This window comes from Acomys russatus, chromosome 4, assembly GCF_903995435.1.
Source record: "Acomys russatus chromosome 4, mAcoRus1.1, whole genome shotgun sequence".
NCBI lineage: Eukaryota > Metazoa > Chordata > Mammalia > Rodentia > Muridae > Acomys > Acomys russatus.
Genome location: NC_067140.1, coordinates 49,253,099 through 49,277,480, shown reverse-complemented (window position 1 = coordinate 49,277,480; position 24,382 = coordinate 49,253,099). Strand labels below are relative to the sequence as shown.

At 42.2% G+C, this 24,382-nt stretch overlaps 1 protein-coding gene across 1 annotated transcript in view; it reads left to right on the top strand.

The window, feature by feature from the left end:
- Ryr3 (ryanodine receptor 3) overlaps positions 1 to 24,382 on the top strand; it is a 532,014-nt gene that overhangs the window by 330,582 nt on the left and 177,050 nt on the right. The window contains 7 exon segments of the mRNA XM_051144331.1: positions 2,127 to 2,292; positions 6,949 to 7,035; positions 7,418 to 7,644; positions 9,264 to 10,056; positions 12,281 to 12,481; positions 17,320 to 17,422; positions 18,201 to 18,338. Of these exon segments, the coding sequence (XP_051000288.1) occupies positions 2,127 to 2,292; positions 6,949 to 7,035; positions 7,418 to 7,644; positions 9,264 to 10,056; positions 12,281 to 12,481; positions 17,320 to 17,422; positions 18,201 to 18,338 (1,715 nt within the window).

The window sequence follows — 24,382 nt, the reverse complement described above, 5'->3', positions numbered from 1 at the left end:
AAAATACACTTAAGGCCCACTAGGGCCTCCACTGTCCACTGGCACTGCTGCCGGGGACATGTCATATCGTCTCCATATTTCCTTTCCTCTGGGTTTAGAACATTTTTTCCCTGTGTGACTGTGTACTGAGATATACTGGGTTCTACTTAGGTAGGCCTTCACAGCCTAAAAAGTCAGGAATCCTTTTCAGTCAGTGTGTTTTATACAGACGGGCTCATGAACAACTGCTGGCCATGAATGAGTCATGTGACCCTCATACCAGACCCTGTTGCCAGATTACTAAAATCATGGACTCTAAATTCAAGCTTAGATACTAACTAGGTTTGAAATTAATTCTCAGTTGCTTACTAGCCATGTGAGCTTGAGCTTTGATTTCCTTATATATAAAATGAGAACAATTATTCAAATCCCAAAGTGCTATAAGAAATAAATGAATTAATCTGTAAAAGAATGCTAAAGACAGTGACTTACCTCAAGTACTTGATAAATATTAACTCTTATTGTCAGCACTTAGAGCAAGGCCTGTTGCATTATGGTACTCAATAGTTCTTAGTTCATTGTCTGACATAATAAGCAATAAACACAGAATTGAGTTTTACATGTTTCGGGGCATTTTAAATTTGGTATCTTTAAAACATACACAAAGCCTTCCAGTTGAGAGTACACAGCTCAATACATCAGTAATTGATTTTTGTAATTTAAAAGGCAGTGATAACACATTTTGCATTCAAACTTTATAGAAATCTATCCATGGCTATAACTGGAAGACACAGTTTGTAGAGGTCTAGGGCACTCCTCCTGAGAAAGCAGCACATTATTGCCCCCTAAATAGGGGGAAATGAAAGGAAAGGGATATGTACTAAGAAAGGAAATTTCCCCTCACAGAAGAAAGTGGCAGACTTCTAGAACAGAAGGAAAAAACGGCATCTTCATTCAGCATGGATTTTTCTGAATAGCTCAGAAAGGTGAACAGCCTTCAGGATGTGGGGCTCCAGGATCTGTCCAGTACACAGTGCTGAATGAATGTTCTGGGTTCCTTGGCACAGCTGAGAGCCACAACAGGAGCCTAGGCTAAGCTACATCAGATTGGTCTCAGTGTGTTGGGAAGGGTTTCCCTGGCATCAAGTAGAAACTGTTCCTCAGCCTTAAGAAAGGCCACATCAGATCACTTCAAAGGCCCAGGTTTTTTCAGTTTTGCACCCCAGGTGAGCTGAGGAGGAAGCAGAACTGGCTGTCATTTGCCACCACCATTGTAAGGGGCTCGCAATACATTGTACATTACTTATCTTCTCAAGAGCTCACTCTGCGTATAAAATCCTGTAATTAAGAGCTGGGGATGTAGCTCAGTGGTAGAGCCCTTTCTTACTCTGCATAGGATCTGGGGTTTGATTTCCATGACCACAAAAGTGAAAAGAATAAGGAATTTGCTTTGGGGGCCTTTAAAGGTTTTTGGTCATCACAGCTTGCTTTTAAATGTAAAGCCACATAGAGTTCTACACTCTGGGAACTGGTAGACAGCCAGGGAGAGAGGAACCTTAGTGTATTTAGCTATTCAGTAGTACAGCTAGCAGACTTCCTGAGAGCCAGGAAGTACAGCATAGTGCAATTCGGGGAGCTAGAAGGCCATCAGAGTCAGTCAGTCTATCTGGACCCAAGTTGCCATTCCAGGGAATATGGGTCAAGTTGTCAAGTACTTGATGGTCCACGGTCCTGGATACCAGAGAAGGATACTGAATCTAGATTACTATTTCTGGTTCTCATGCCAAATTCCTCTATAGATTTGCCTGAGGTAGTCTTTTTTCTGTGTTTTGATGTTCTGCCCCTATAATGGGAGCATTACCCTTCTCAGTGTCAGAAGATTGAATTGCTAATGAGTTGAGACATAGTCATGTGAATATTGAGATCTTTGGAAGGAGGCAGCTTGCCATATTGCCACATCTCCACACACAGTGGTTCATGCCTGAGTAAATGTAGTTGAAGCTGAATGATTTCATTCAAGGAAACAATTACGTAGGACCAATGGTAAATTTTCATAGTGAGGGCCCTGGGGCATTTTACAAGTGAGGTGTGATTACAAACCACCCAGGCCATATTCTATAACACATCTCTTTTTCTCTGGTTTTCAGTGTGAAACGCAGCAACTGCTACATGGTCTGGGGTGGGGACATTGTAGCCAGTTCCCAAAGGTCAAGTCGGAGCAATGTAGACCTGGAGATAGGCTGCCTTATAGATCTGGCAATGGGCATGCTATCCTTCTCAGCTAATGGGAAGGAACTTGGTACCTGCTACCAGGTAGGTGTGGCTTCTGGGGCTGAGCTGTTGCTTTGGGTTTTAGGCCTGGGTTTTGTGGTTATATTCCTCATCTCTTCCACTTTCATCATCCTCCCCCATCCAGTTGGTGAGCCATGGTGTTCTCCTGGCCATTAGATGAGCAAATAAGCAAGAATAGAGAAAAATACATTTATTTATTTATTTATTTATTTATTTATTTATTTATTTAGTGATTCTTGTATTCTGGTCATCTTTTAACAGGAAACAGCAGCTTTTTATTGAGCTCTGAAAGGGTATTCATTTATTGCAAAAATATTTCTCTGCTCTGCTACCTTTATGTTGTCTGTGCTAGATAAGATTAAAGATTTAAAGGGTGAACAGACATAGTTGTCACTTTAAGACACTTATTTACTCAAAATAGAAACCTATAGAAACTGATGTGTTCCCTTCAAAGAGAGGTTATTTGTGTTCCCAATAAATACCTAATGTGATCCCTCCAAATCTATCTCATAAATCACATATTTTCCTATTTCATAAGCTGTAAACTTCAATAGAATTCCCCAGGAATACCTTCAATTACACACCTGTCATTGGCCACCAAAGTCAGGTGTGTTCTTTCTGAAAGCCATGTGAGCCTGGCAATGTGTCATGTATTCTACTTTTTTCTTAAAGTTTTGTGATGACTATTTAGTCCACTAAAATCTGAGAAAGAACCATATCTAGGCAAGCATTTCTCAAAGCATCTGAGACAAGGAAACTGCCTTGCTGATCTGTATGGGTAGTAATCCTGAGCCTAGACACCCACAGGACTGTTATGTTGGGGGATTGTATTTCCAAGATTCTCAACACTCTTAAGCACCGGACAGTGAGTCACATGTATGTGTAGGAAGAGTTTGTTAAACAAGTTAAGAGAAGACCTTTTTCCCCATGAAGAGCAATCAGAGAAAAAAATCTTGGTCACGAGGAGCAGTATTCTAGGGAGGTGTAATGAAGAAGAAGATAGAACGACAACAGGCTCTGTGATTGGTAACAAAGGTTTCATTTGCAGAGGAAAGTATGGCACTATGGAAAGTCTCTGAGTATGAGAGTGATGTGTAGTAATTAAGGAAGCTAAACTTAGTCTCCTAAGGTCAGCAGCTTAGATAACCACAACAGATATGCAAAACCGTTGTTACATAATACCTAAAAGCCCTGATTCTTTGGTTGGCCAGGGGTACAGTCTTTGGATTGCAGGGCCTGTAGGCAGCCAGCTGCCTGGGGAGATGAGCGCAGGTGTGTAGCTAGCAGAACAGTCATTCCAGTTCTAAAAGATTCACTAACTAAACAGGATAGGTGGACCAAACTCTGTCTACATGTCAGGAACAGCTCACTGGCAGGAAGGTAGCTGGCCTGCCTCTCCAGTGGTTCCTGCAGTCAATGGCACCCACAGAACCTCCTTCCTATGAGGCATACAGTCATCACTTGGCAAACTTGCCTGGCATCTGGAGGGCCCAGCCCACTTCCAGGAAAATGTATTTGAGAAGCGAGGCTCTGAGGAAGAAAATAAAGTGCTCCTCTAGGATCTTTTCTGACTGTGATGCTTCCCTCAGCCCAAATCCCTGCAGAAGCTTTTATATACATTACTGCATCCTTCACAATCCATTAGTGTTTTCCCATTAACTTTTGAAATGGGCTGGACTAAAAAGGGAGCCCTCCTGAGCTGCAGAGGAATCTGGAGCATCTAATAACTTTTACAGCCAGTTAGACTTTAGAGAGCTGCAAACACTAAGGAGTCAACAACAATACAAGGTGGCATTTGCAACAGCAGCAACCTGCCTGCTTCCGAGAAGGGTTTATGAGACTACGAGGATGCTACAACCAAACGAAGGACACTGTGGCAGCCTCATCACATCCTGCATAGCGATTCCTACATAGCATCAGGCTGGACCATTATCCTCTTGAAGCAAGATGTGCTCTTGGAGCACCTCCCTCATTCCATGCATTGAAACTATTCTCAGCTGTTCCAGTCCCAAAGAACTTTGCCGGGTGGCGGAGCAGCAGGGTTCTGCTGAGAATCCTTTTGAGGTCTCTACTGAACTATCGCTTTCTAATCTCCACGAGACAGAAGCATGTCCAGCTATGTGTCTGGTCCCCAGCAGCAGCTGGATCATTGTTATTCTGCAGCTGTAGTCACTTTCATTTTTCAATTATCTCAAGAGCTACAGGCCAGCAATATTTATACACTGGCCTTCAATTCAGAATGAAGCAAAATAACGAGAGAAAGATTCTCTTAAACAATGTTTCCAGGGCTCCCACTAAATGGCACTAGGCAGTCTGAAAACCTTTCTCTTTCCCACTTAATGAAATCAGCAGGAGAATAGAAACCAAAATATACGTTCAAGATTCAGTCCTGAGTAGGTGCCCCACACCAGCTGTGTAAAAGGCAGAACCGGTTGTGAGGTTCAGATTTATGAGAGAGGCTAGCTGTAGATTCTGGCTAGTTTCTAGGGCCTGACCTTCACGCATGATTAGAAATGGGGTATCCGTCAGCACAAGGGCAAATAGATCAGCCAGTGATAAGAAAGAACCTTAGCTGCAAAAATGAGGAAAGTCCACATCAGCTCAAGTCCAGCTTCTCATTACACAGAAACAGGGGCAGCTCCCTCCAGCTGGTGAGCCCTCTCAGGACAAAGGCTGGCTCTGGGCTGCCTGTCCATGGAACCACAGCTGGCACTTCATGGCATCTGCTGATGCTTCTTGCCAAACTAACTGACTTGGCTAGAAAATCACTTGTATCTACTTTTCTGCCTAACCAAGTTGCCATAAAATTAGTGGCTTAAAACTACCCGAGTTCACAGGTCTGTGGGCTTGCTGGATGCTCAAGCTCTCACAAGGAAAAAAGAAAACAAACAAACAAAAAAAAAAGGCACCTGCTTGGCTGAGCCAGTATCTTACCTGGAGGATCTGGAAAGAATCTCTTTCTGAGTTTCTCTGAATTGTTAACAGTACCCAACTCTTCATGTTATAGGTGTGTGATAGGTCTAAGGTGTGCTGAACTTGCTGACTGGTAGCTAGAGTCACTCTCTGCTAGCAGCATGTGCCTACAGTCCTTCACACAGTCTCTCCATCTTCAAAGCATGATCTTTTTATACTTCAACTTTCCCTTTTACCTCCATAAAGGAAAAAAAAACCTCTGCTTTTAAACTACCCTTGTATAATTAGATAGAGCCCACATCTTTCTCCAGCTTAAGTTCAACTGGTTAACAGCTTCCTTTGTACATGCATAATCCAATTTTCCATTAGCATAATCACAGAAATAAATCCAGGGTCCTCTAGAGCCTTCTAGAATTATGTTTACCATATCACTAGTACCATTTTTCCCTCTGGTATACCCTGAGGAGCTTACATTTATGTTTTCTTATTATTTTAGTCTTAAACAAAAATCTGCTTTGCTCATCATGGTGAGAGTGTGCTCCACTCAAGAAAATATTCTGTCTCAAGGCTTTCAAAGCACTCCCTCAGTCAGGTGTAAAGAGAGCCCTGGACTTTGATTGATCAGTTTATGAAGTTTGTAATAAGTCATCCTTGAAGGACCAGAAACCACCTTGTATAAGGCATCTTACTTTCCAAAGCCAGTCTGTTTAAATGAGGGTCTTATTCAAAGAAATGATAGCCTCCACATGTTTGCTACCTTTTGACTTGCTAGAAATAAAATGAAGGCCTTAGGGATAATGCACTCTTAGGGTATAGTCAATATATCTACTCATCCTTGAATTTGTAGGTAGGGAGAGTTGCAACAATTCCCCATTGACTGCATTTACTTAATGGTAGTAGAGTAATACCATCTAAGTTTATGTACATCAAAATGAACAAATAATAAGTGGAGCCCCTGGTGCCATATTCAAATGTCTCACGCAATCATGCAAGATTCAGTTAGAAGCCAACCAGAGACTCTCAAACCCTTTAACATAAGTATACAAATGAAAGAATGGAAAAGGCTGCAGAAGCATCCAGAGCAGCCCAGAAAGAAGGGAAGGTCATATTCCAATGAAGAACCTCAAGGTCTTCACTGCAGACATCGATTCTCAAGGTTGATGTGTATCTTTCCCTGGCCCAGGACATTTGGCCATGTAAGATGACCTTGTTAATCATTAGAATTATGATGGGCTCACAGATACATACTGGGTACAGGACAGAGATGTCATTTCCTATGCTACAGGTTAGCTCCCCACAACAAGTTATCAGTACCAAAATCTCAAGCAGACTGTGGTTGAAAATTTTGACTGCAGGGTCTCCTGGACATATGAACCTGCCATTTGCTTCAGAAATGATCCTGAGTCACCACCCAGACATACTGCTGTGCTACTAGTACATTGCCAGGCTAGTGAGTAGTAGACACTTCTGGCCTTATGACCCTGCTCCTGAACTCCAGGGAAAGCTTCCAGCTGCAAGTACCTAAGGAAGAAAGTTGTAAGATATTTTATCCCAAAGCAGAAAGGACTTAAGGCCTGGAGGAATGACAGTCTCCAGTAAGACATGCCAGGTCTCTGCAAATGCCTGATCAGTGGGGAATGGCCAACCAGCCAGCTTGTCTTCTCTCAGTTGAACTTAAATGAGATGACTAACTACTAGCCAGTGGTTTAGAAAACTGTGATCTCATAGCCCTGGGCAAACCTCTTGATTTGCTTTGGTTTCCAGGTGGAGCCTAATACCAAAGTCTTCCCAGCAGTCTTCCTCCAGCCTACAAGCACTTCCTTGTTTCAGTTTGAACTTGGAAAACTGAAGGTATTTATCTACCCGCTCAGTTGATGCCTATGCCAAGGGAAGGCAGCATTGACAATCAGAGGGAAATCCGAGGCATCAGAAGGCAGGCATGAGCTCTTGCTCCTCATTCACCTCGAAGTTCTGATAACAGAATATGCCTTCTCATTTTCCTTTCCTCCCCACCCCTTTTTGGCCTCTGAAAGGACTAACTAGTTCTCACATAACCCATTGTACACCCTTGTAATCAATGATGGCAGAGCCTTTGGAGATGCTCAGGACTCATAGTCCTCCTTTAACTTATGCTAGTTATGGCAGTGCTCCCACCGAGCGCATGATCTGGCAACTGAGATGCTCCCTATGACATGCCTCTTTTCTTTGCTGATGTCTTTCTACCTTGTCCTAGAATGCAATGCCCTTATCAGCAGCCATATTTAAGAGTGAAGAGAAGAACCCCATCCCACAGTGTCCACCTCGGCTGGATGTGCAAACCATCCAGCCTGTGCTCTGGAGTCGCATGCCCAGCAGCTTCCTTAAAGTGGAGATAGAGCGAGTGAGTGAGCGCCATGGCTGGGTGGTACAGTGCCTAGAACCCCTGCAAATGATGGCACTCCACATCCCTGAGGAGAGCAGGTACTAGAGGGCCCCACGAATGGAGGGATGGTCCTGGGGAGCCAGGAAGCTCCAGAGGGAGCTAGGAGCCTCTTCAGTGGGCCCTGAGCTGTCCTGCTCCACCTCAGTTCTGTCTTTTCCCTTTTCCAATGTCATCATTCACTGAAAAATTGAGAATACACTATGGTGCCCCAGTCACAGTACCTTCTGAAGACTAGGAATCAGGAAATATTTCCATGCCTTTAACTAACATACCATGGATCCTGGAATATCCATATATTTATTTTTACACAAAGAAAGAAATGGATACTTGTCCAGCTTGACTTAGAGAACTAAGAATCCCAGTCCCTGTGTTCTTTTGTTAAGAAGATTGTAACTCGTTTCAATGCCAGCACTTTCTGGGTTTGTGGTTTGGTAAGCTGCTCACATACTCCAAGCCACAGCCACCTCAGGCATACTCAAAAGAGAAGCCCACCCACACTGTTGCTAGGATAAGAGTGAGGTTGTATGGGTGAAATCCAGCACCATTTCTGGCCATAGTGGGAACTGAATATGTTTTATTGTTGTGGATATTATTAGCCGCAGTGTTCCTTAACTGAAAGACTATGTGCATAGGCCTGGAGAAATGGCTCACGGGTTATAGGCACTTGTTGTTCTTGCACAGGACCTAGGTTTGAGTCCCAGCACCCACAAGGTGGTTCACACCCATACATAACTCCAATTCCAGGGGATCAGGTGTCCTTTTCTGACCTCTGTGGATGCCACAAATACACATGGCACACATCAATATGTGCATATATTTATATGCATATAATATATATTAAAAATCTAAAAGAAAATCATATGCAGGAAGTAAAGGTATTTGGCACCCAAAGGCCTCTCTTTGGTTATCTCCTTGGATCATGTACTACGAGATAGGAAATAGGAGAGTACAAGGAAAGCAAAGAAAGCATTGCATCCATCCCAGCAAGCCCATCTCAAAAATCTGCAGCACACCACGAAGAAAAGAACAAAATGGAAATCTAAGGGGAGACCAGAACTCCATTCCTGAGCCTACATGAATAAGAAATCAACATACAGGCAAGCAGGCTAGTGATGTTGGCACTCACTGGGTTGGGCCAATGAGTACTAGTTGGAAAAGTTTCCTCTCAGAACAAAAGTACAGATGAGTTTATTTGCCATGGATGGAAAACCTTGAAGGTGCTGCAGAGCTGGGCTACAGAAATGGTGTGGATGGTAAACTGGCAGTGGGGGTGGCTGTGGGTGTGAGCCAAGTCTTTTAAGGGGCTGTGTCCGGAAACAGATCCACTTGAACCTTCAGTTTCGAAGTCCAGGTCATTGTCATATTCTTGAATGTCTTTCTCCTTGGGAACCTTTAGGGTTTCCTCCTTCATTTTCAATATTGTGGTATTTGATAAGCCACTTTCTTTCATTGTCCAGGCTTCTTAGAATATTGTCATGAGATATGGTGGATCATTAGGAACTTGAATGTGGGCCATAGCTGAAAGAAGAGGAATACCCTGTTAGACAAAGTATGGCAGAGATTTCTGCCCCCCCCGGGGGGGTTTCACAGGGCAACTCCACTGAACTCTGACACTTGTTCCTCACTGTTGAATGGTGGGTTGTTTTGTCATCCTCAGGTGTGTGGACATCCTTGAGCTCTGTGAGCAGGAGGACCTGATGCAGTTCCATTACCACACTTTGAGACTTTACAGTGCTGTGTGTGCCCTGGGAAATAGCCGTGTTGCCTATGCCCTGTGCAGCCATGTGGACCTCTCACAGCTCTTCTACGCCATTGACAACAAGTATTTGCCTGGCCTCCTTCGATCTGGTTTCTATGACCTGCTCATTAGCATCCACCTGGCCAATGCCAAGGAGAGGAAGCTCATGATGAAGAATGAGTACATCATCCCAATCACCAGCACCACCAGGAATATCCGCCTATACCCAGATGAGTCCAAGAGGCATGGACTGCCTGGGGTCGGCCTGAGGACATGCCTCAAGCCGGGTTTCAGGTTCTCTACCCCTTGTTTCGTGGTGACTAATGACGAGCATCAGAAGCAAAGCCCCGAGATTCCCTTGGAGATACTTAAGACCAAAGCCCTGAGCATGCTGACAGAGGCTGTGCATTGTAGTGGGGCCCACATCAGAGACCCTGTTGGGGGTTCCATAGAGTTCCAATTTGTGCCTGTGCTAAAACTCATCGGAACCCTGCTAGTCATGGGTGTTTTTGATGATGACGACGTTCGTCAGATTCTCCTCCTGATTGATCCCTCTGTGTTTGGCGAGCACAGTGGGGAGACAGAAGAGGGGGCAGAAAAAGAAGTGACCCACATAGAGGAAAAGGCAGTTGAGGCTGGAGAGAAGGCCAGCAAGGAGGCACCAGTGAAAGGCTTGTTGCAGACCCGATTACCTGAGTCGGTCAAGCTGCAGGTAACTGGGAGCAACAGACTCTGATAGAGGGCCCAGGGGGGAGGAGAGGTGCAGGGGGAAGAAAGTCTGGGTATGAGGAACTTTGGCCAAAAGAATGAGTCTGCTACTGACGTAGGTATAGAAAGAGTCTTTAAGTGATGCCTGTTTCCATGGAATACACTCCTTAAGCTTCTCTAAGACAACATGAAAACACCAATTTTATCAATAAGATACTTTGAAATGGTTAGATGTCATATAGAGGTCTTTTCACCAGTGTTGGGTTTGCCCATGTCTCTGAGCCTTTGAGACTCAGGTGATTATTTGAGAAGTTCCAAATTATCAAAAAGGGTAAGATTCTGGTTGTAACCAAAGTGACCCCTCAAGGAACTGACTCCTGGGAATATCACATTCACCACTCACTCTCACTGAGCTACATTCTTACACTAATATGAGAGGGCCTTGTTGGCCCAGAATTCACAAAACTGTTACCCAAACTATACCATCTGAAACACGGATTCCTCAGGTAAGCTAGCATGAGCCATATGCTAACGATGATAGCCTTTGTCTTCTGGGCCCTGAGACAAAGAGGAAAGAAGATGAAGAACAGAGTGCCTGAGTCAGCCATTCCTAGGATTCTATTCCTGCTCCTCTGCTGCTTACTGGATGTGTAAACTCAGCAAGTCAGCAGCCAAGTCAAGACCTTAGAGTTATTGTCTGCAAAATGGAAGTGATAGGAAAAGATGGTGTCAAATATGTTTCTATAAAATATGTGAAGTGTGTTCTTTCTTAGGATGTGCTATAGTGAAGTAATCCAGGATAACAGTTTTCTAATCTGATACAATAGGATCTAAACATAGTGAACCAAGATGTTGAGTGTAGAGGAGAAATGTAGGTATATATGTAGCACACGGGCATGCACGCACACACACACACACCTTAGCAGTTTATTGAATCACATAGGTATGCTGCTGACATACAGAGTAACATCTCTTCTTTAGTGTGAATCACCTGACCAGCACTTGACCTCTACAATGGTGCATATATTGCCAGCTCAGGGATTTTTAAAGTGAACACTAGATCTCTAGTGCTTGATGACACTTCAGTTGACAATGGACCACATATATGAGAGTGAGGCCATAATGTGGTACCATATGATGAGAGACTAACCACCTGTTGCTAAGGTTTTCCCCTACCCCCACCCCCAGGGGGATATAGGACCTTCTCCTAAGGTCCCAATGACAAAGGCACAGTTCCACCAAAGTTCACTGTGGAGAGCCAGTGAGTGTATTGGGCTTTCATACAGAGCATGGGTGAGGAGTCATTTATAGGGATCTGGGTGCTTCTCTCCCACCAGACCACACCTGGAAAGTCTTTACCCAGCAGGAATGAGGTCCTTCCTCTAGCTATATAGAGGAGCCTCTTTCCCTTCACCATTCTAGCCCCTCCTGAGGCCATGTGCAATTAAGGCAGTGTGTACAACATGTGGTAGGAAATGGCTGGGAAGTAAAGCAAGGGTCTTTTGACACTCTCTGCCCCTCGATGAGGGTACATAAATAGTCATGAAAAATCCTTTTGCAAGGGCACGCAACTGAACTCCCTAAGATGGCAGTCCCTTGGCTCATAGGACAGTCATTCACAAAACTTAGTGTGTCATGTTTTTACCAGGATGAAATCACCAATCTGTGAATGCATCAGAGTGCATCCTTGTCACTGAGGCAGGACTATCACTAGAAAACAAAACATTTCCCTCAACTTTTACGATTTTCTCTCACCTAACATTTCTTTTTAAAACAACATGAGGGTGTTCTTTCTTTCTTTTTTTCTTTCTTTCTTTCTTTCTTACTTACTTACTTTCTTTTTTCTTTTATAATAACAAAAGAACTAGCCATGACTGACATGCCAGCAGGGAATATGGGCGGGGAACAAGCTTTTTAGCTTTCTAATCTTCTGCTGCTGGGTGGTGTGAGAAAGGAAGGCAGTGCTCACAGGAACATTTTGATGCTATTCAAGAAAATACGACTTTTGGTGAGTTCATTTGTCTCTCGTTCCCTGGCCCTAATGGCTGAATGGTTGTCTCTGGATTTCAGCAGCTTCAGGGTTATTCTGCAACACTAGATGGATCACTGCACTTACCTAAATTTTGATGTTATCATCTGTAAACTGGGGCACTGGCAAAGCCATGTGCATGCGTTAAGTGCATTCTATAAAGAAGTACACACATGCGCGCACACACTTTTTGTTGCAGATGTGTGGACTCCTCAGCTACCTCTGTGACTGTGAACTGCAGCACCGAGTAGAGGCTATTGTGGCATTTGGTGACATTTACGTGTCCAAGCTGCAGGCAAATCAGAAGTTCCGCTACAATGAGCTCATGCAGGCTCTGAACATGTCTGCAGCCCTAACTGCCCGGAAGACAAGGGAGTTCCGCTCACCACCCCAGGAGCAGGTGAGTCCCATCCTCAGTTGCCATCCTGTGGAATTCAAAACCCCAGATCAGAGTACACAAACCCTTTGTGGTATCCTCAACAGACCAAAGAGCTACAGAAGCCTGGAATAACTTCCACAACATTAAGAAAAGGCTGAGTCCTAGGAGAGTAATGACTGGGGAGTACCTGCCATTATCCTGGCTGGTGGGGGAGGGAACAAAATCCTTTCTAAACTGATCATGACAGAGCTTCGTTCTTCTCCGCAACCACTATGTATATCTCTACTAATTAGTGGAAAAACATGAATGTTGAGGTTCAACAGACACCTCAGCCACAGTCTACTACTCAGAAAAATGCTGCTAACCCTTCTAGAAGTCACTACCTCTCTATCAGAGATGAGAAAAGTAGTTGGTGTACCCTGATTTATGAGAGGTGAGGTAAAGCCTTGTTCACTTGACACATTCAAGCCCCTTTGACTTAACTTTACACTAAGCTTCCCTAGCCCCATGAAGCATGGGGAACAGTACTCTTCCAGAATCATAATGTACAGTGTACTATGTAGAACCCACTTGTAATTGTCACTGCTGAGAGAGAAGATGACTTTGCAATGAGTCTAAATGCAGGAACGATACCTTATGGTAAAATAGTGCTATACAGGCTGGATGGCCACTGTTCCCTAAGGGAGGTAGATCCTTCAGTGAAGAAACCAGTTCTGCCTTTGAAACTACATCTTTTGATCTTATAAATATTTAATAAGCAGTCTATTCATTGTTGTCAATATAATTATCACTATTTTATATTAATGGCACAACTTCAAGTTCATGCAATTACTTTCCCAGTCTATTTTATGGAATGTTGTCTTGCCAATGAACCACATATCATAGCTTTTGAAAGACTTGTGAGTGATAACGCCCAAAGAGAAGGCAAAGCTAGTCATTGCTCCAGATACTAAACGAGAGTCCTCGGGACTGGCTGAAATAGATCATTGCATGGTGCTAAAGGCACGAGTATGCTGTTTCCCCAGCTGGCAGGCAAGAATTACTCGAGGATATTATAAATGCTCTAGCTGCTTTGAGAATGGTGGTGGGTGTGAATGTCCCTCCTGACACCGAGCAAATGATGCTCTCTTAAACGGGTGAGTAGTTGGAGGACAATAGTATCGAGGTTATAACACTGATGCGGCCTTCAGCATGACACTCCAGCACTGTTCCCACATCACTCACATGTGGTACTGGGTTCCTAACCTCTTTGTCTCAGTTGCTTCTGCTCTGTGTTGGTAATGTTTACACCTCTAGCCCAGGATTCTTCTTAGGGTATCATGAGATAGCTTATTTTTAGACTGCTTAGCGAGATGCCTGCCATTGTGTTAAATTTCTATAGCTGTTCCCTAAGCTGCCGGTAGTTTTAGAATTGCAGAAACCTCAGCCTCATACCTTCTAAGGCCTTCTGTGTCAGTGGCCTGGCGAGCGGAAGTCACACATTAGCTGACATCTCTACTCAGCCATCACCGTCCATAGCAGTCTATCCAACATGGTCTAAGCTTTTGGAAGGAGAAGCTTGAATCCCACTTTGTTTTCTCCATTCTAACTTCACAGCATTCCTTGAACCTCTACTGCCTCCTCCTCTAGTACTCTCAATAGAGAAGCCATTCAGTAGTCTGTAACATGAATTCTTCTTTATGGTAGAGACCAATGCTTCTCAAACGAGCTCACCAAAAGAACTTAGTAATTCAGATCGCTTGGCCCTTTCTCCGGGATCTCTGAGTCATTGGGCCTGAGGTAAGGCTCAAAGTCTCACTTTTAGCAAGTTTTCAGACATTGTTGATGGTGGTGGCCAAAAAACAGCACTTAAAGCTGAATTCGTCTGCTCTGTCTCTACCCCTACCAGAGAATTCACTTTAAGAGGAGACCAACCTGTAGAGTTCTCAACGAAAGGAAGCATTTAATGTCATTGGACGACATGTTAGATCACTTTCAGAGGTTAGAGGTTAGAGATGCAGAACCACTTGAAAAATAAGGCACATGGAAATTGACCTCTGCTAGCATTACTTCTCATGGGTGATATAGACCATAGAATAAGTGTCCTGCTTTGTCACTAGTTGGGACTGAACATTTTTCATGACGCTTTGTAGTGGTTAGTTACATCTAGAAATATCTTTATATTCAACACTGCTTCAGGGTTGCAGGGGCTCTGGGAGTAGCTAATAGGCCTCTTCGTGTCAGCTAATGATGAGGTTTGTTTATTACTGTAATAGTTTGGGGGGCCTTTAATTAATGTACTTCACTATTACCATTTCTCTCTGTAAGTTTGTATGCCTTGCTTATTTAAAATATGAATCTGTAAATTAGCTGGGTCTCAGTAAACTATAACAATACTACTTGTAGATTTCTAGGACCCTCTAGATGGATGGGGAGGCCTGGTGGCACTCAGAGGAAGGATAGCAGGCTACCAAGAAGAGACTTGATACCCTATGAACATATACAGGGGGAGGAAGTCCCCCTCAGTCACTGTCGTAGGGAAGGGGAGTAAAGGAAAAATGGGAGGGAGGGAGGAATGGGAGGATACAAGGGATGGAATAACAATTGAGATGTAATATGAATAAATTAATAAAATATATTAAAAAAGAATACTACATGGTGAGAACACTAAAACATAATAATAAAAACAAACAATTCCAGAGTAAATATAGGACATAAGTCTATATCTCAACACCAAAACCTAAATGAAGATCCTGTACATAAAATTAAAAGCTAGAGTGAGTTAACCCAGAAGCAGAAAGACTCAAATGGTATATACTCACTTATATCTGCATACTAGCCCAAGGGGCATGTCCCACGAAAGCCTTCACTTACCAGGAAACTGGGACAGAGGGGAGGACATCCTATTGGGACTCTAAATGAGAGAAGCATGGGAAAATAGCAAAGTAGAAGGATCCAGAGGGTCCTAGAAACCTACAAGTAGAACATTATGATAGGCAGATTTGGGCCCAGAGGTCCCGCTCAAACTAAGGCACCAGCCAAGGACAATACAGGCGGTAAACTTTAAGCCCCTACCCAGATCTAGCCAACGGTCAGAACATTCTCCACAGTTGAGTGGAGAGTGGGATATGACTTTTTCACGTACTCTGGTGCCTCACATTTGACCATGTCCCCTGGAGGGGGAGACCTGGTGGCACTCAAAGGAAGGACAGCAGATTGCCAAGAAGAGACTTGATACCCTATAAGCATATACAGGGAGAGATAATCCCCCTCAGGAACAGTCATAGGGGAGGGGAATAGTGGGAAAATGGGAAGGAGGGAAGAATGGGAGGATACAAGGGATGGGATAACCATTGAGATGTAACAAGAATAAATTAATTAAAAAATTTTTTTAAATTAAAAGCTAACTAAAACTCTAAAAACATATTGAACATATATTATAAATAACTGAAACTCAAGAAGCCTACTGAGCATATATTATAAATAACTAAAACTCCAAAATTCTGTTGAGTATATATTATAAAATGTTTAAGTTGAAAAATGTGCCAAAGCACTCTACCAACTAATTTTCAAATGGATAATTACCTGCTAGAAAAAAAATAGAGGAAGAGCATGAGGAGAAAAATTTATAAAATATGAAATAAAACTAGACTTACTTGTAGAAACCTCACCAATTAAATGCAAATTAAAGCAGCAGGGATATGACATTCTTTACCCATATAACTGGAAAATACTTAAAATGTGTTAAGCTCTCATTACTGTAATAGAGATGGCAAAGTAACACACACTTATATAAATTTGGAATAATGCAAATTGTTGTTAGACTTCTGGGAAGCAATTTGCAATTCATATCACAAGCCATTAAAATGTGCATTCCTCCATTCATTTTGCTTCTAGTTTATTATAAGAAAATGATCGGACATGTTAGCAAAAGTACATAAAATGTTCAGAGCAACTTTGTTCATAAGTAAAACAGAAATAAGCAGGGAGACGGGCTGGTGTGTAAAAGCACTTCCTACACAAGTATGAAAGTCCAACTTTGAATCCCTATAGCTCTCATAAAAGTTGATCTTACTGTGAGCATCTGTCATCCCGGTGCTCATGTGGAGAAAAGCGAAATGGAGACAGGCGAATTCCTGGAAGTTCATGAACCAGCTAGCCTGCTGTGTGAAGTGAAAACCAATAAAACAAAGACCTTGTCTCAAATAAGCTGGAAGGCAGGAACAATCTCTGAGGCTGTCTTCTGACCTCCATGTGCACATGCGCATGCTAGGGAACATCCTAGAAGATAATGGGTTCTTCACTCCTTGACGTTTGGACTAGCTGTATATTCTGTACACACACACACACACACACACACACACACACACACACACACACACAGAGCAGGCGCTCACAAAAAAAACTAATAAAAATAGAAACAACCGATATTATAACAGAAAGTTAATTTTACATAAATTTTTATCCATCCATAGAGTGAAGTAAATACATTGCACTCATTTTAAACTCATGGTTTAAAAAAAAAAAAAAGGGAAAAAGTAAGCAAAAAAATGGATTTTAAGAAACTTCATGTAGAGAGTTGATCTGAACTTGTGTGAATAAAGTCTGAAATAAATTTACTTAGATATTATTACAGAACTCTCCTCGGGTGGTGGGAATTTTCTACTTTACATATTTTCCAAATTCTGTGTAGTTAATAAACAGCCTCTAGTATAAGAAAAAAAAAAGCTGTTTTTATATGCTGTCCACTTTTATTTTTCCCCAACCTTCCAAAAACTTTTAAATAAAAAAATTCAAAGACTGTCTTGTGTCTAAGGCACGATCTGTGCTCCCATGGCTGACACAGAGACCACCTAGCCATTCCTCTTTTGCCTTCACAGATCAACATGCTCCTCAACTTTCACCTGGGAGAGAACTGCCCCTGCCCAGAGGAGATCCGGGAGGAGCTCTATGACTTCCACGAGGACCTTCTGGTCCACTGTGGTGAGCTGCTGAGAGATGGGCTAGAGCCACCAGCTATCGTTATTAGCATGCCAGTGAGGGGTTGAAAAGTTGCTCTTCTCTCTGACCTTATGGTACCAATTGTTCAAACTACATATGTCAGCAGAGATACAGGAAGGGTCCCTGGCAGACTGGAAGACTGAAAACCTTTACCTAGAAGAATCTTTGTGAGGATACAGAGAGGAAATTGGAAGGTCTCTGGAAGAAAAAAAAAAAAAGTGCGAAGAAGACGAATTCTGCACCTCATGCAGTTTACTTATAGTAATGCCATTGCCATCTTTTCCCCGGTCAAACCAAGACTTTGATACCTTTTCTTTTTAGCTATTTTAAATTTTAAGTGGATGTCAATATCGTCCCTGAAGGACTCTAAGCCATTGATCTCTACTTTGATGCATATTTTCTGATTTTTGAGTGGATCATGGCATTTATGATTCTTGTATGTAGGCAAATTGAACAATATTCTATTAAATCTGAGCTTTTCATTTGAAATAATAAATGTTAATGTATTTCCAGAGACTCTAGAGCCCTTTTTAACATAGGCTAGAAAAAGTAAAGCCTTGGGATTAAATTTATTTGATGTCTGGGACACAGAAAATCATATATTCTAGCAACTATTAGAAAGGCATAATGTAGATAAATGTTCCTGGGAGGCTGCCTGAATCTCTTGAAAATGTTTCAGAAGGATGGGAATTTGTTTTTTCTGCTTTTCCTAACACTTAATGTACTACTTGGGTTTGCACTATGTTCTGTGGCTTGCTAGGGGTTCCCTTGGAGGAAGAGGAAGAGGAGGAGGAAGACACTTCCTGGACAGGAAAGCTGCGTGCTTTGGTGTATAAAATCAAGGGCCCACCCAAGCCAGAAAAAGAGCAGCCAGCAGAGGAAGAGGAACAGTATCCTAGTAAGTGATGCTGCCTTTCAGTCACTCTGCTCTGAACCCTGTGCTCCCCTGAGACTTAATCAAGATAACTGGTTCAATCATAAATGCTATGAGATGTGGAGCAGTTTAACTCTCAAGTAAATACATGGGCATTGTGTTGTCTATGTTTGTACATAGTCAGTGTTACATTTTGTTTTGGATTTTTATTTGTTTTTGTTTTCTCTGCCTTTCCTGTGATTCAAAGAATTCACGTTTGAACTTTTCTAAAACCTGAAAGATCAGTTGTTTGGTGTGTGCTCTTATTGTCTGTCTACTTAGAAATTCCTGTGTGGATTCTGATCTTTCTTTCAACCTTTAAGTGTTGTTGATATCCATGACTTCTGACTACACTTACTTAACAAGGAAAATTCTTCCAACCAAAGCAATTAAACAATAGTAAAGTAGGACTTGTAAAGCAAATAATAGGTATCTTTTTTTTCTTTACTATGGCATTGATATTATAATAGCCTGCAGTCTTTGGCCTGTCTTTTAAGGATGTCAAGTACTGTCCCAGTTCACTCCTCTCCTCTTTACACAGTAGGTAACATCAACCATTTTGACCCATATGGAAAGAAGTGCACTGACTTGCTTGACTATCTCTAAATGTGTTAACATTTCAAGAAGCAGATCGTCTGAATATTATATGCAATCAATCTGCTCCTTGCTACAGATTTAGCAAATTTATCATTTGTCTAAAGAAGAAAAATGTCCTGGGTTCAATGTCATTTCCTTTTATCCTACCCCCTGCTCCTATCTATCTTAGAACACACTTTCAGATCACCTACTAGAGAAACAGACTGTCAAGATATGATAGGTGTGTCTAGAAATGCCACTTTGGGGGTTCACACATCTTATTCCCTTTCATATTAACCTTTCATCTTTGTCAGAATGTCTCTGAGGGGAATAGATTATTCCCATTTATCCGTGGAAGCTCTGAGGCCTCTGAGAGAGTATATAGTAACAGGGTCCTGGCGATCCTGGTCAGTCCTATCCTATAACCATGGAAAGGTTTTGGCTTTGATAAAGGCAAACCAAGTGGATTATAGAGCAAGCCGAAAAAAGTGAACAGAGACTCTCTTTGAGGTTGCCACCAAATAAGTACTGCAAATATCTTGTACTGGCCCGTAGAACTCCCAAATCACATGTTAAGAGTTGGTTCTGAAGTGGATGCTTTTTTGACAGTGTGTTATGGATAGGGTTCCTACAAAGTGACCATGTCATGTTATGTGAATTGAGTCAATCAAATGGAAACATTCATCAGCTCCTTCTGTGAAACAATACTCTGAAGATAAGGTTCAAACACCAGGGATCACTTTCTGCCCAACTGCTCCTCAGCCCTAAAGCAGCCAGATCATGTTCTGTCTGTTTGGATAGAACATATACACCTGACAGGCCTGTCACCTAGGACTGCCAGTGGTCACCATGCTGCCTCACTCTATGTGGGGACTTAGGAGACATCCCAGTTTTGTTCCTGAGCAGTCTGCAATTCCAGGAATAAAGGAAAGAGTCAATCAGTTCAGCGGCACTCATTGTATTATGTGGATCCCTACGGAATACTACAGAAGCATGGCTGGAGTGATATTTTAAGATAAATTGTAGGAACTCCAAAGAGTTGGTTTTGGTTGAGCCATATGGAGACATGCTTCTAAATGTACAACCAATTGTAAAAATGGTTTAAAATCCTGTAAGTTAGTGACAAATTGTCCATGTCATTACTTATATGATTTATCTTAACAAAAATAATAAAAATTTAGGGGATTATATTGAATTGACAGTTGTGGAACTACCTCCACACATTGTAGTTACTAACAGATGTTAGCTTTCTTCACTTCATTATTCATCTGAGGGAAATAGTACTCAAAAGAATTGAGAGATACACTTTGATGATGCTCCTATCTGTATTGGGTCCAGGAGTTTTTCTGGTGACTGACTAACACAAATCTGAGACAACTAAATCACGTGAAGCCGTGACTTCCCTTCCAGTTTAAATATCTACTTTTCCTATAGTAGCATCCTGTTTGCTACATCTGAGCAGATTAATAACTGCTGGTCACTTATGATGAAAGTTAGAATACAACAGTGTTCAGAATTTTAACACTTAGAAGTCAATGGTGCCAGGAAAAAAAAAAAAAAAGTCAATGATGCCAAAGATTTGGGCTGGAAGTCATCAGTAAGGTGGTAGTAACCCCTCCCTGAGATTTGCTTCTGTGAGCACTTACCGTGTCAGATGGTCTCAGGAAAGGGAGAACAGCACTGTTCTGAAACTCATTTGAATGCTCTTAAGTAGCTCCATGTCAAAGAGATTTGCTTAAATGAATTGCAAGCCATGGCATCAAGGAAAACCATTACAGTATTATCAGAGAGCTATAGGATAATGAACTTCATACTAGTTCTTGTTTTTATGTCTCTGTCTAGCACATTCGTAAGAGAGCCCTTGCATGCCGAGACTGGACTGCACGCTGCAGTTAAAACAGAATTTCCTTAAATATGAATGTGTAGCCGTAGCAACTGAGTTATTTCTCCAGGAGAGATCAAGCGGCTGTTTTTCTTGGATTCTAAAGTTAAGAAAAATGAAAATCAGCTATTAGATTTTACAGATGAAATGTGACGTACCTCTGCCTTCTCCCTGGGAGATGGTTTTCCTCATTTTGTCCATATGAAGAAATGCCCCCAAAGGATATTTAGTCTCTCAAGCAATGCAAGCAAAGGAGACAGGGCCCCCTGCTGACATTAGAGACCTGTGTTAGCCCACACTAATTCAGCAGTGGAGAGCAGGGATTCTGTCTGAAGGCGGTGAACTGCCTTCTTCTCTCAGCCTGTAACTGTTTGCACAAGCACTACCTCCCTCTCACAGAGCTGAGCTGGCATTCTTATCCCTGAGACATGCTTGCTTTCCTCTGCCACTCCTCTCACAAAGACCAGACTAAAAGAGTCCCTAGGGATGACTACAAACCCACCACGTCCCAAAGCTGTTACTTGGGGAAGCAGCTGCCTTGTCACTGAATGGTATAACAGCTCTAGGCCAAAATTCTCTTCAGTTGAATGCTACAGCTTCTCTGTGAATCCTCCTGGGCAGAGAAAGTGTTCTTTACAACCGGAGTAAATCCTGGGCTCTGGCACAAATGGATACCAAGTGAGATCACGACGTGGAAGTGGCTCTGTGGATTTAGAATTTAGAAATTTTAGAAAGTAAGTCTGATGTTAGATTTTTTTTTTCTAAAATATCTAAATTCTTTCCAAATCACTGTTCCTTAAAACAGATGGACAGAAAGAGAGAGAGAGAGAAAGAGAGAGAGAGAAAGGGAAGAGACAGAGACAGACAGAGACTGCAGGAAGAGAGTAAGCTCCCATCTGTGGGGTCTTTCTTCTAACCTTGTTCCTCTTCTTCTTCTTCCTCCTTCCTCAGCACATCATGTAAACTCCAATAGGATATAAATGACTTCCCTCCTTATGTGATTTTTATTCACCTTTCCTTACTGGATCTTAATGTGGGGGTTTCTCTCCTATATTCATTCCATTGCTCTAAAAAATTTTTTTATCTATCATTGCAAATCATTCTGCTAAGGCTCACAACCATGGAAAAGTGAGGCCTTGAATCTAAAGATGGAATTGGTCTGGATAGGTAACCCCAACAGCAATGAGGTTGGATTGCGATAATAGGATTCAAGAAAAAGTACGCTCCATGGCCCAAGGAGGGATTAGGAAAGTGCAAGAGTGTGAATGAGTACAAAAAAACAGGAAAGGAAGGCATTTTGTTAAGACCACTACTTAGAAAGTGCCAGAAGACAGCCAAGACGCAGCTGAATCCAGGCATGACAGCAGTTAGGGGGGCGGGATTCTACCGGACTGAACAGGATGTGATTAAACACTGCTCCTGGAAGAACTGCCACAGCGGAAGAGGATACAGGTAGTCCAGATGAGACTTGATAGGCTGAGGTCAGATGATGGGGGAGGAGGGCTCCCCCTTTCTGAGGACTAGGGAAGTGGGGAGGAGAGTTAAGGGAGAGATGGTGAGACCTGGAAGTGATGATGGAGAGGGCTACAAGCAAGATGTAAAGTGGGCAAATTAAAAAATAAAAAAATAATTAATTAATTAAAAATAAAGGCATATATCCAAAGTTTTTTTTAAAAATTGCTAGTAAAACAAAGTTAATCAGCACAGTGTTCTCATTTGTTGTGTAAGGCTTGGCACTGGAATTGCAGAGATGAAAGGTTTAACGTGTATGTGGTGCCCACATTACCTCTGTGAATACTATCGCTTCTCACAATAACAGTGCACAGCACACAATCTTATTCTTATTTTATAACTAAACTGAAGTAAAGACAAATAACTTATCCAACCCATAGAGCTATGGCATGGATCTAAGACATTGGTATCCCTGTGAGTGGAGTTTATGTAAAAAGCTTTATATCCCCTGTGAGCAGTGACTGTGAAAGTTCCTTTTGTTAATTTATTTTTATTTCATATGCATTGCTATTTTGCCAGCTTGTCTGAGGGTGTTGGATCCTATGGAACTGGAGTTACAGACAGTTGTGAGCTGCCATGTGTTGCTGGGAATTGAACCTGGATCCTCTGGAAGAGCAGCCAGTGCTCTTAACCACTGACCTATGTCTCCCGCACCATGTTTCTTAAAAACGAAATCATTAGTTTGCTCAGCAGTAGTGAAGTGGTTCTAACATACAAGGCTCTAGAGTTGGGCAACCTAGTCTTAAATTCTTGCTCTGCCCTTTCTATAAGGTTAAATGTATTGACGGCTCTATGCCTCAGTTTTCCTGCCTGTAAACTGAAAAGCGATTAAATACTGGGCCACTATAAGAATTAAATTATTTAGTATATTAATATTACTTATATATAGTAAAAGCAAATGTTTTACGATGTGTGCGGCACAGTGTATAATTTTGACTGGTTTTGGCTCCTCATAAATTTGATGATTACCACCCATATTTCAGGCACTGTTTAGAGCACCGGTGAAATCTGTCTAAGAGAAATAGTCTCTCAATCAAGGTGTGGTTAATTTATAAGTATGGCCTAATAAATGTTTATTATTAGGCTAATTATTATTATTATTATTATTATTATTATGGAGGTATTTTCTAACCTGCTATCAATCAATGAAAACACAGGCACCTGATTTATTTTAGAACCAGCCTTTACCTGAGGCAAGGTAGTTGCTACCTTCTAAGCCATCCTCCAATAACTCCCAGTCTCCATCCCATTCCATCTGCTTCTAATGATTTCTTTCTGGGCTAACTCCCATCCAGAATCCCAAAATACTTGCTAATGTTCTCTATCTCTTTCCATGTGGAATTTCAGAGTCCCTTCTCTGGGCCACGTGGCTCTATTCCTATCCCATGAAATCCTATCTCTTCCTTCCTCTTCCTTTGTCCTGTCTCTCCTCTCTCAAGAGTCTCTCTGTCCAAAGCCCAAGGACCCTTCCCTCTGCCCCTTCCTTCTTCCATGGACAGGTATATTTATTCAGCCAATCAGGGAAGCAAGGCTCAGGGCAGTAACAAGATCTTGCTAGCCAGCAATTAGCACCCAAATACATTGGACCAATCTCCAACATTAAGGATTTCACGGATCCCTGATGCAAGAAGACATCATGCCATGGAGACAGAAGCATTTTGGGTGATGTAACCTGAATAAGGACAGTGTGGCAGCCAGTATGATGCCTCAAATGATAGGAAAGACCAGGTAGAAATATGGAATGTACAAATGTGATGCTGAATGGGAAAGAAAAATGCTGGCTACACATAGGATTAAAGATGCTGGTCAACTAAGCTTCAATCGAGACATAGGGACCATTGGAGCCAGAGTAATCACAAAAGTCCAAGAAGGGGAAAGGGGATGGCAAAGGACAGCCAGAGAAGCATAGCTATGAGAAGGATGCAGGGTCAGAACTCGCTGTATTGGCTCCTTAGGGTATGTTACAGCCACACGTATGTACCAGGTCATCTGGGACTCATGTGAGCAATGGTGGACCCTCTATTTTGGTGATCTGTGTTTTAAAGGTGAAGAAGAAAGT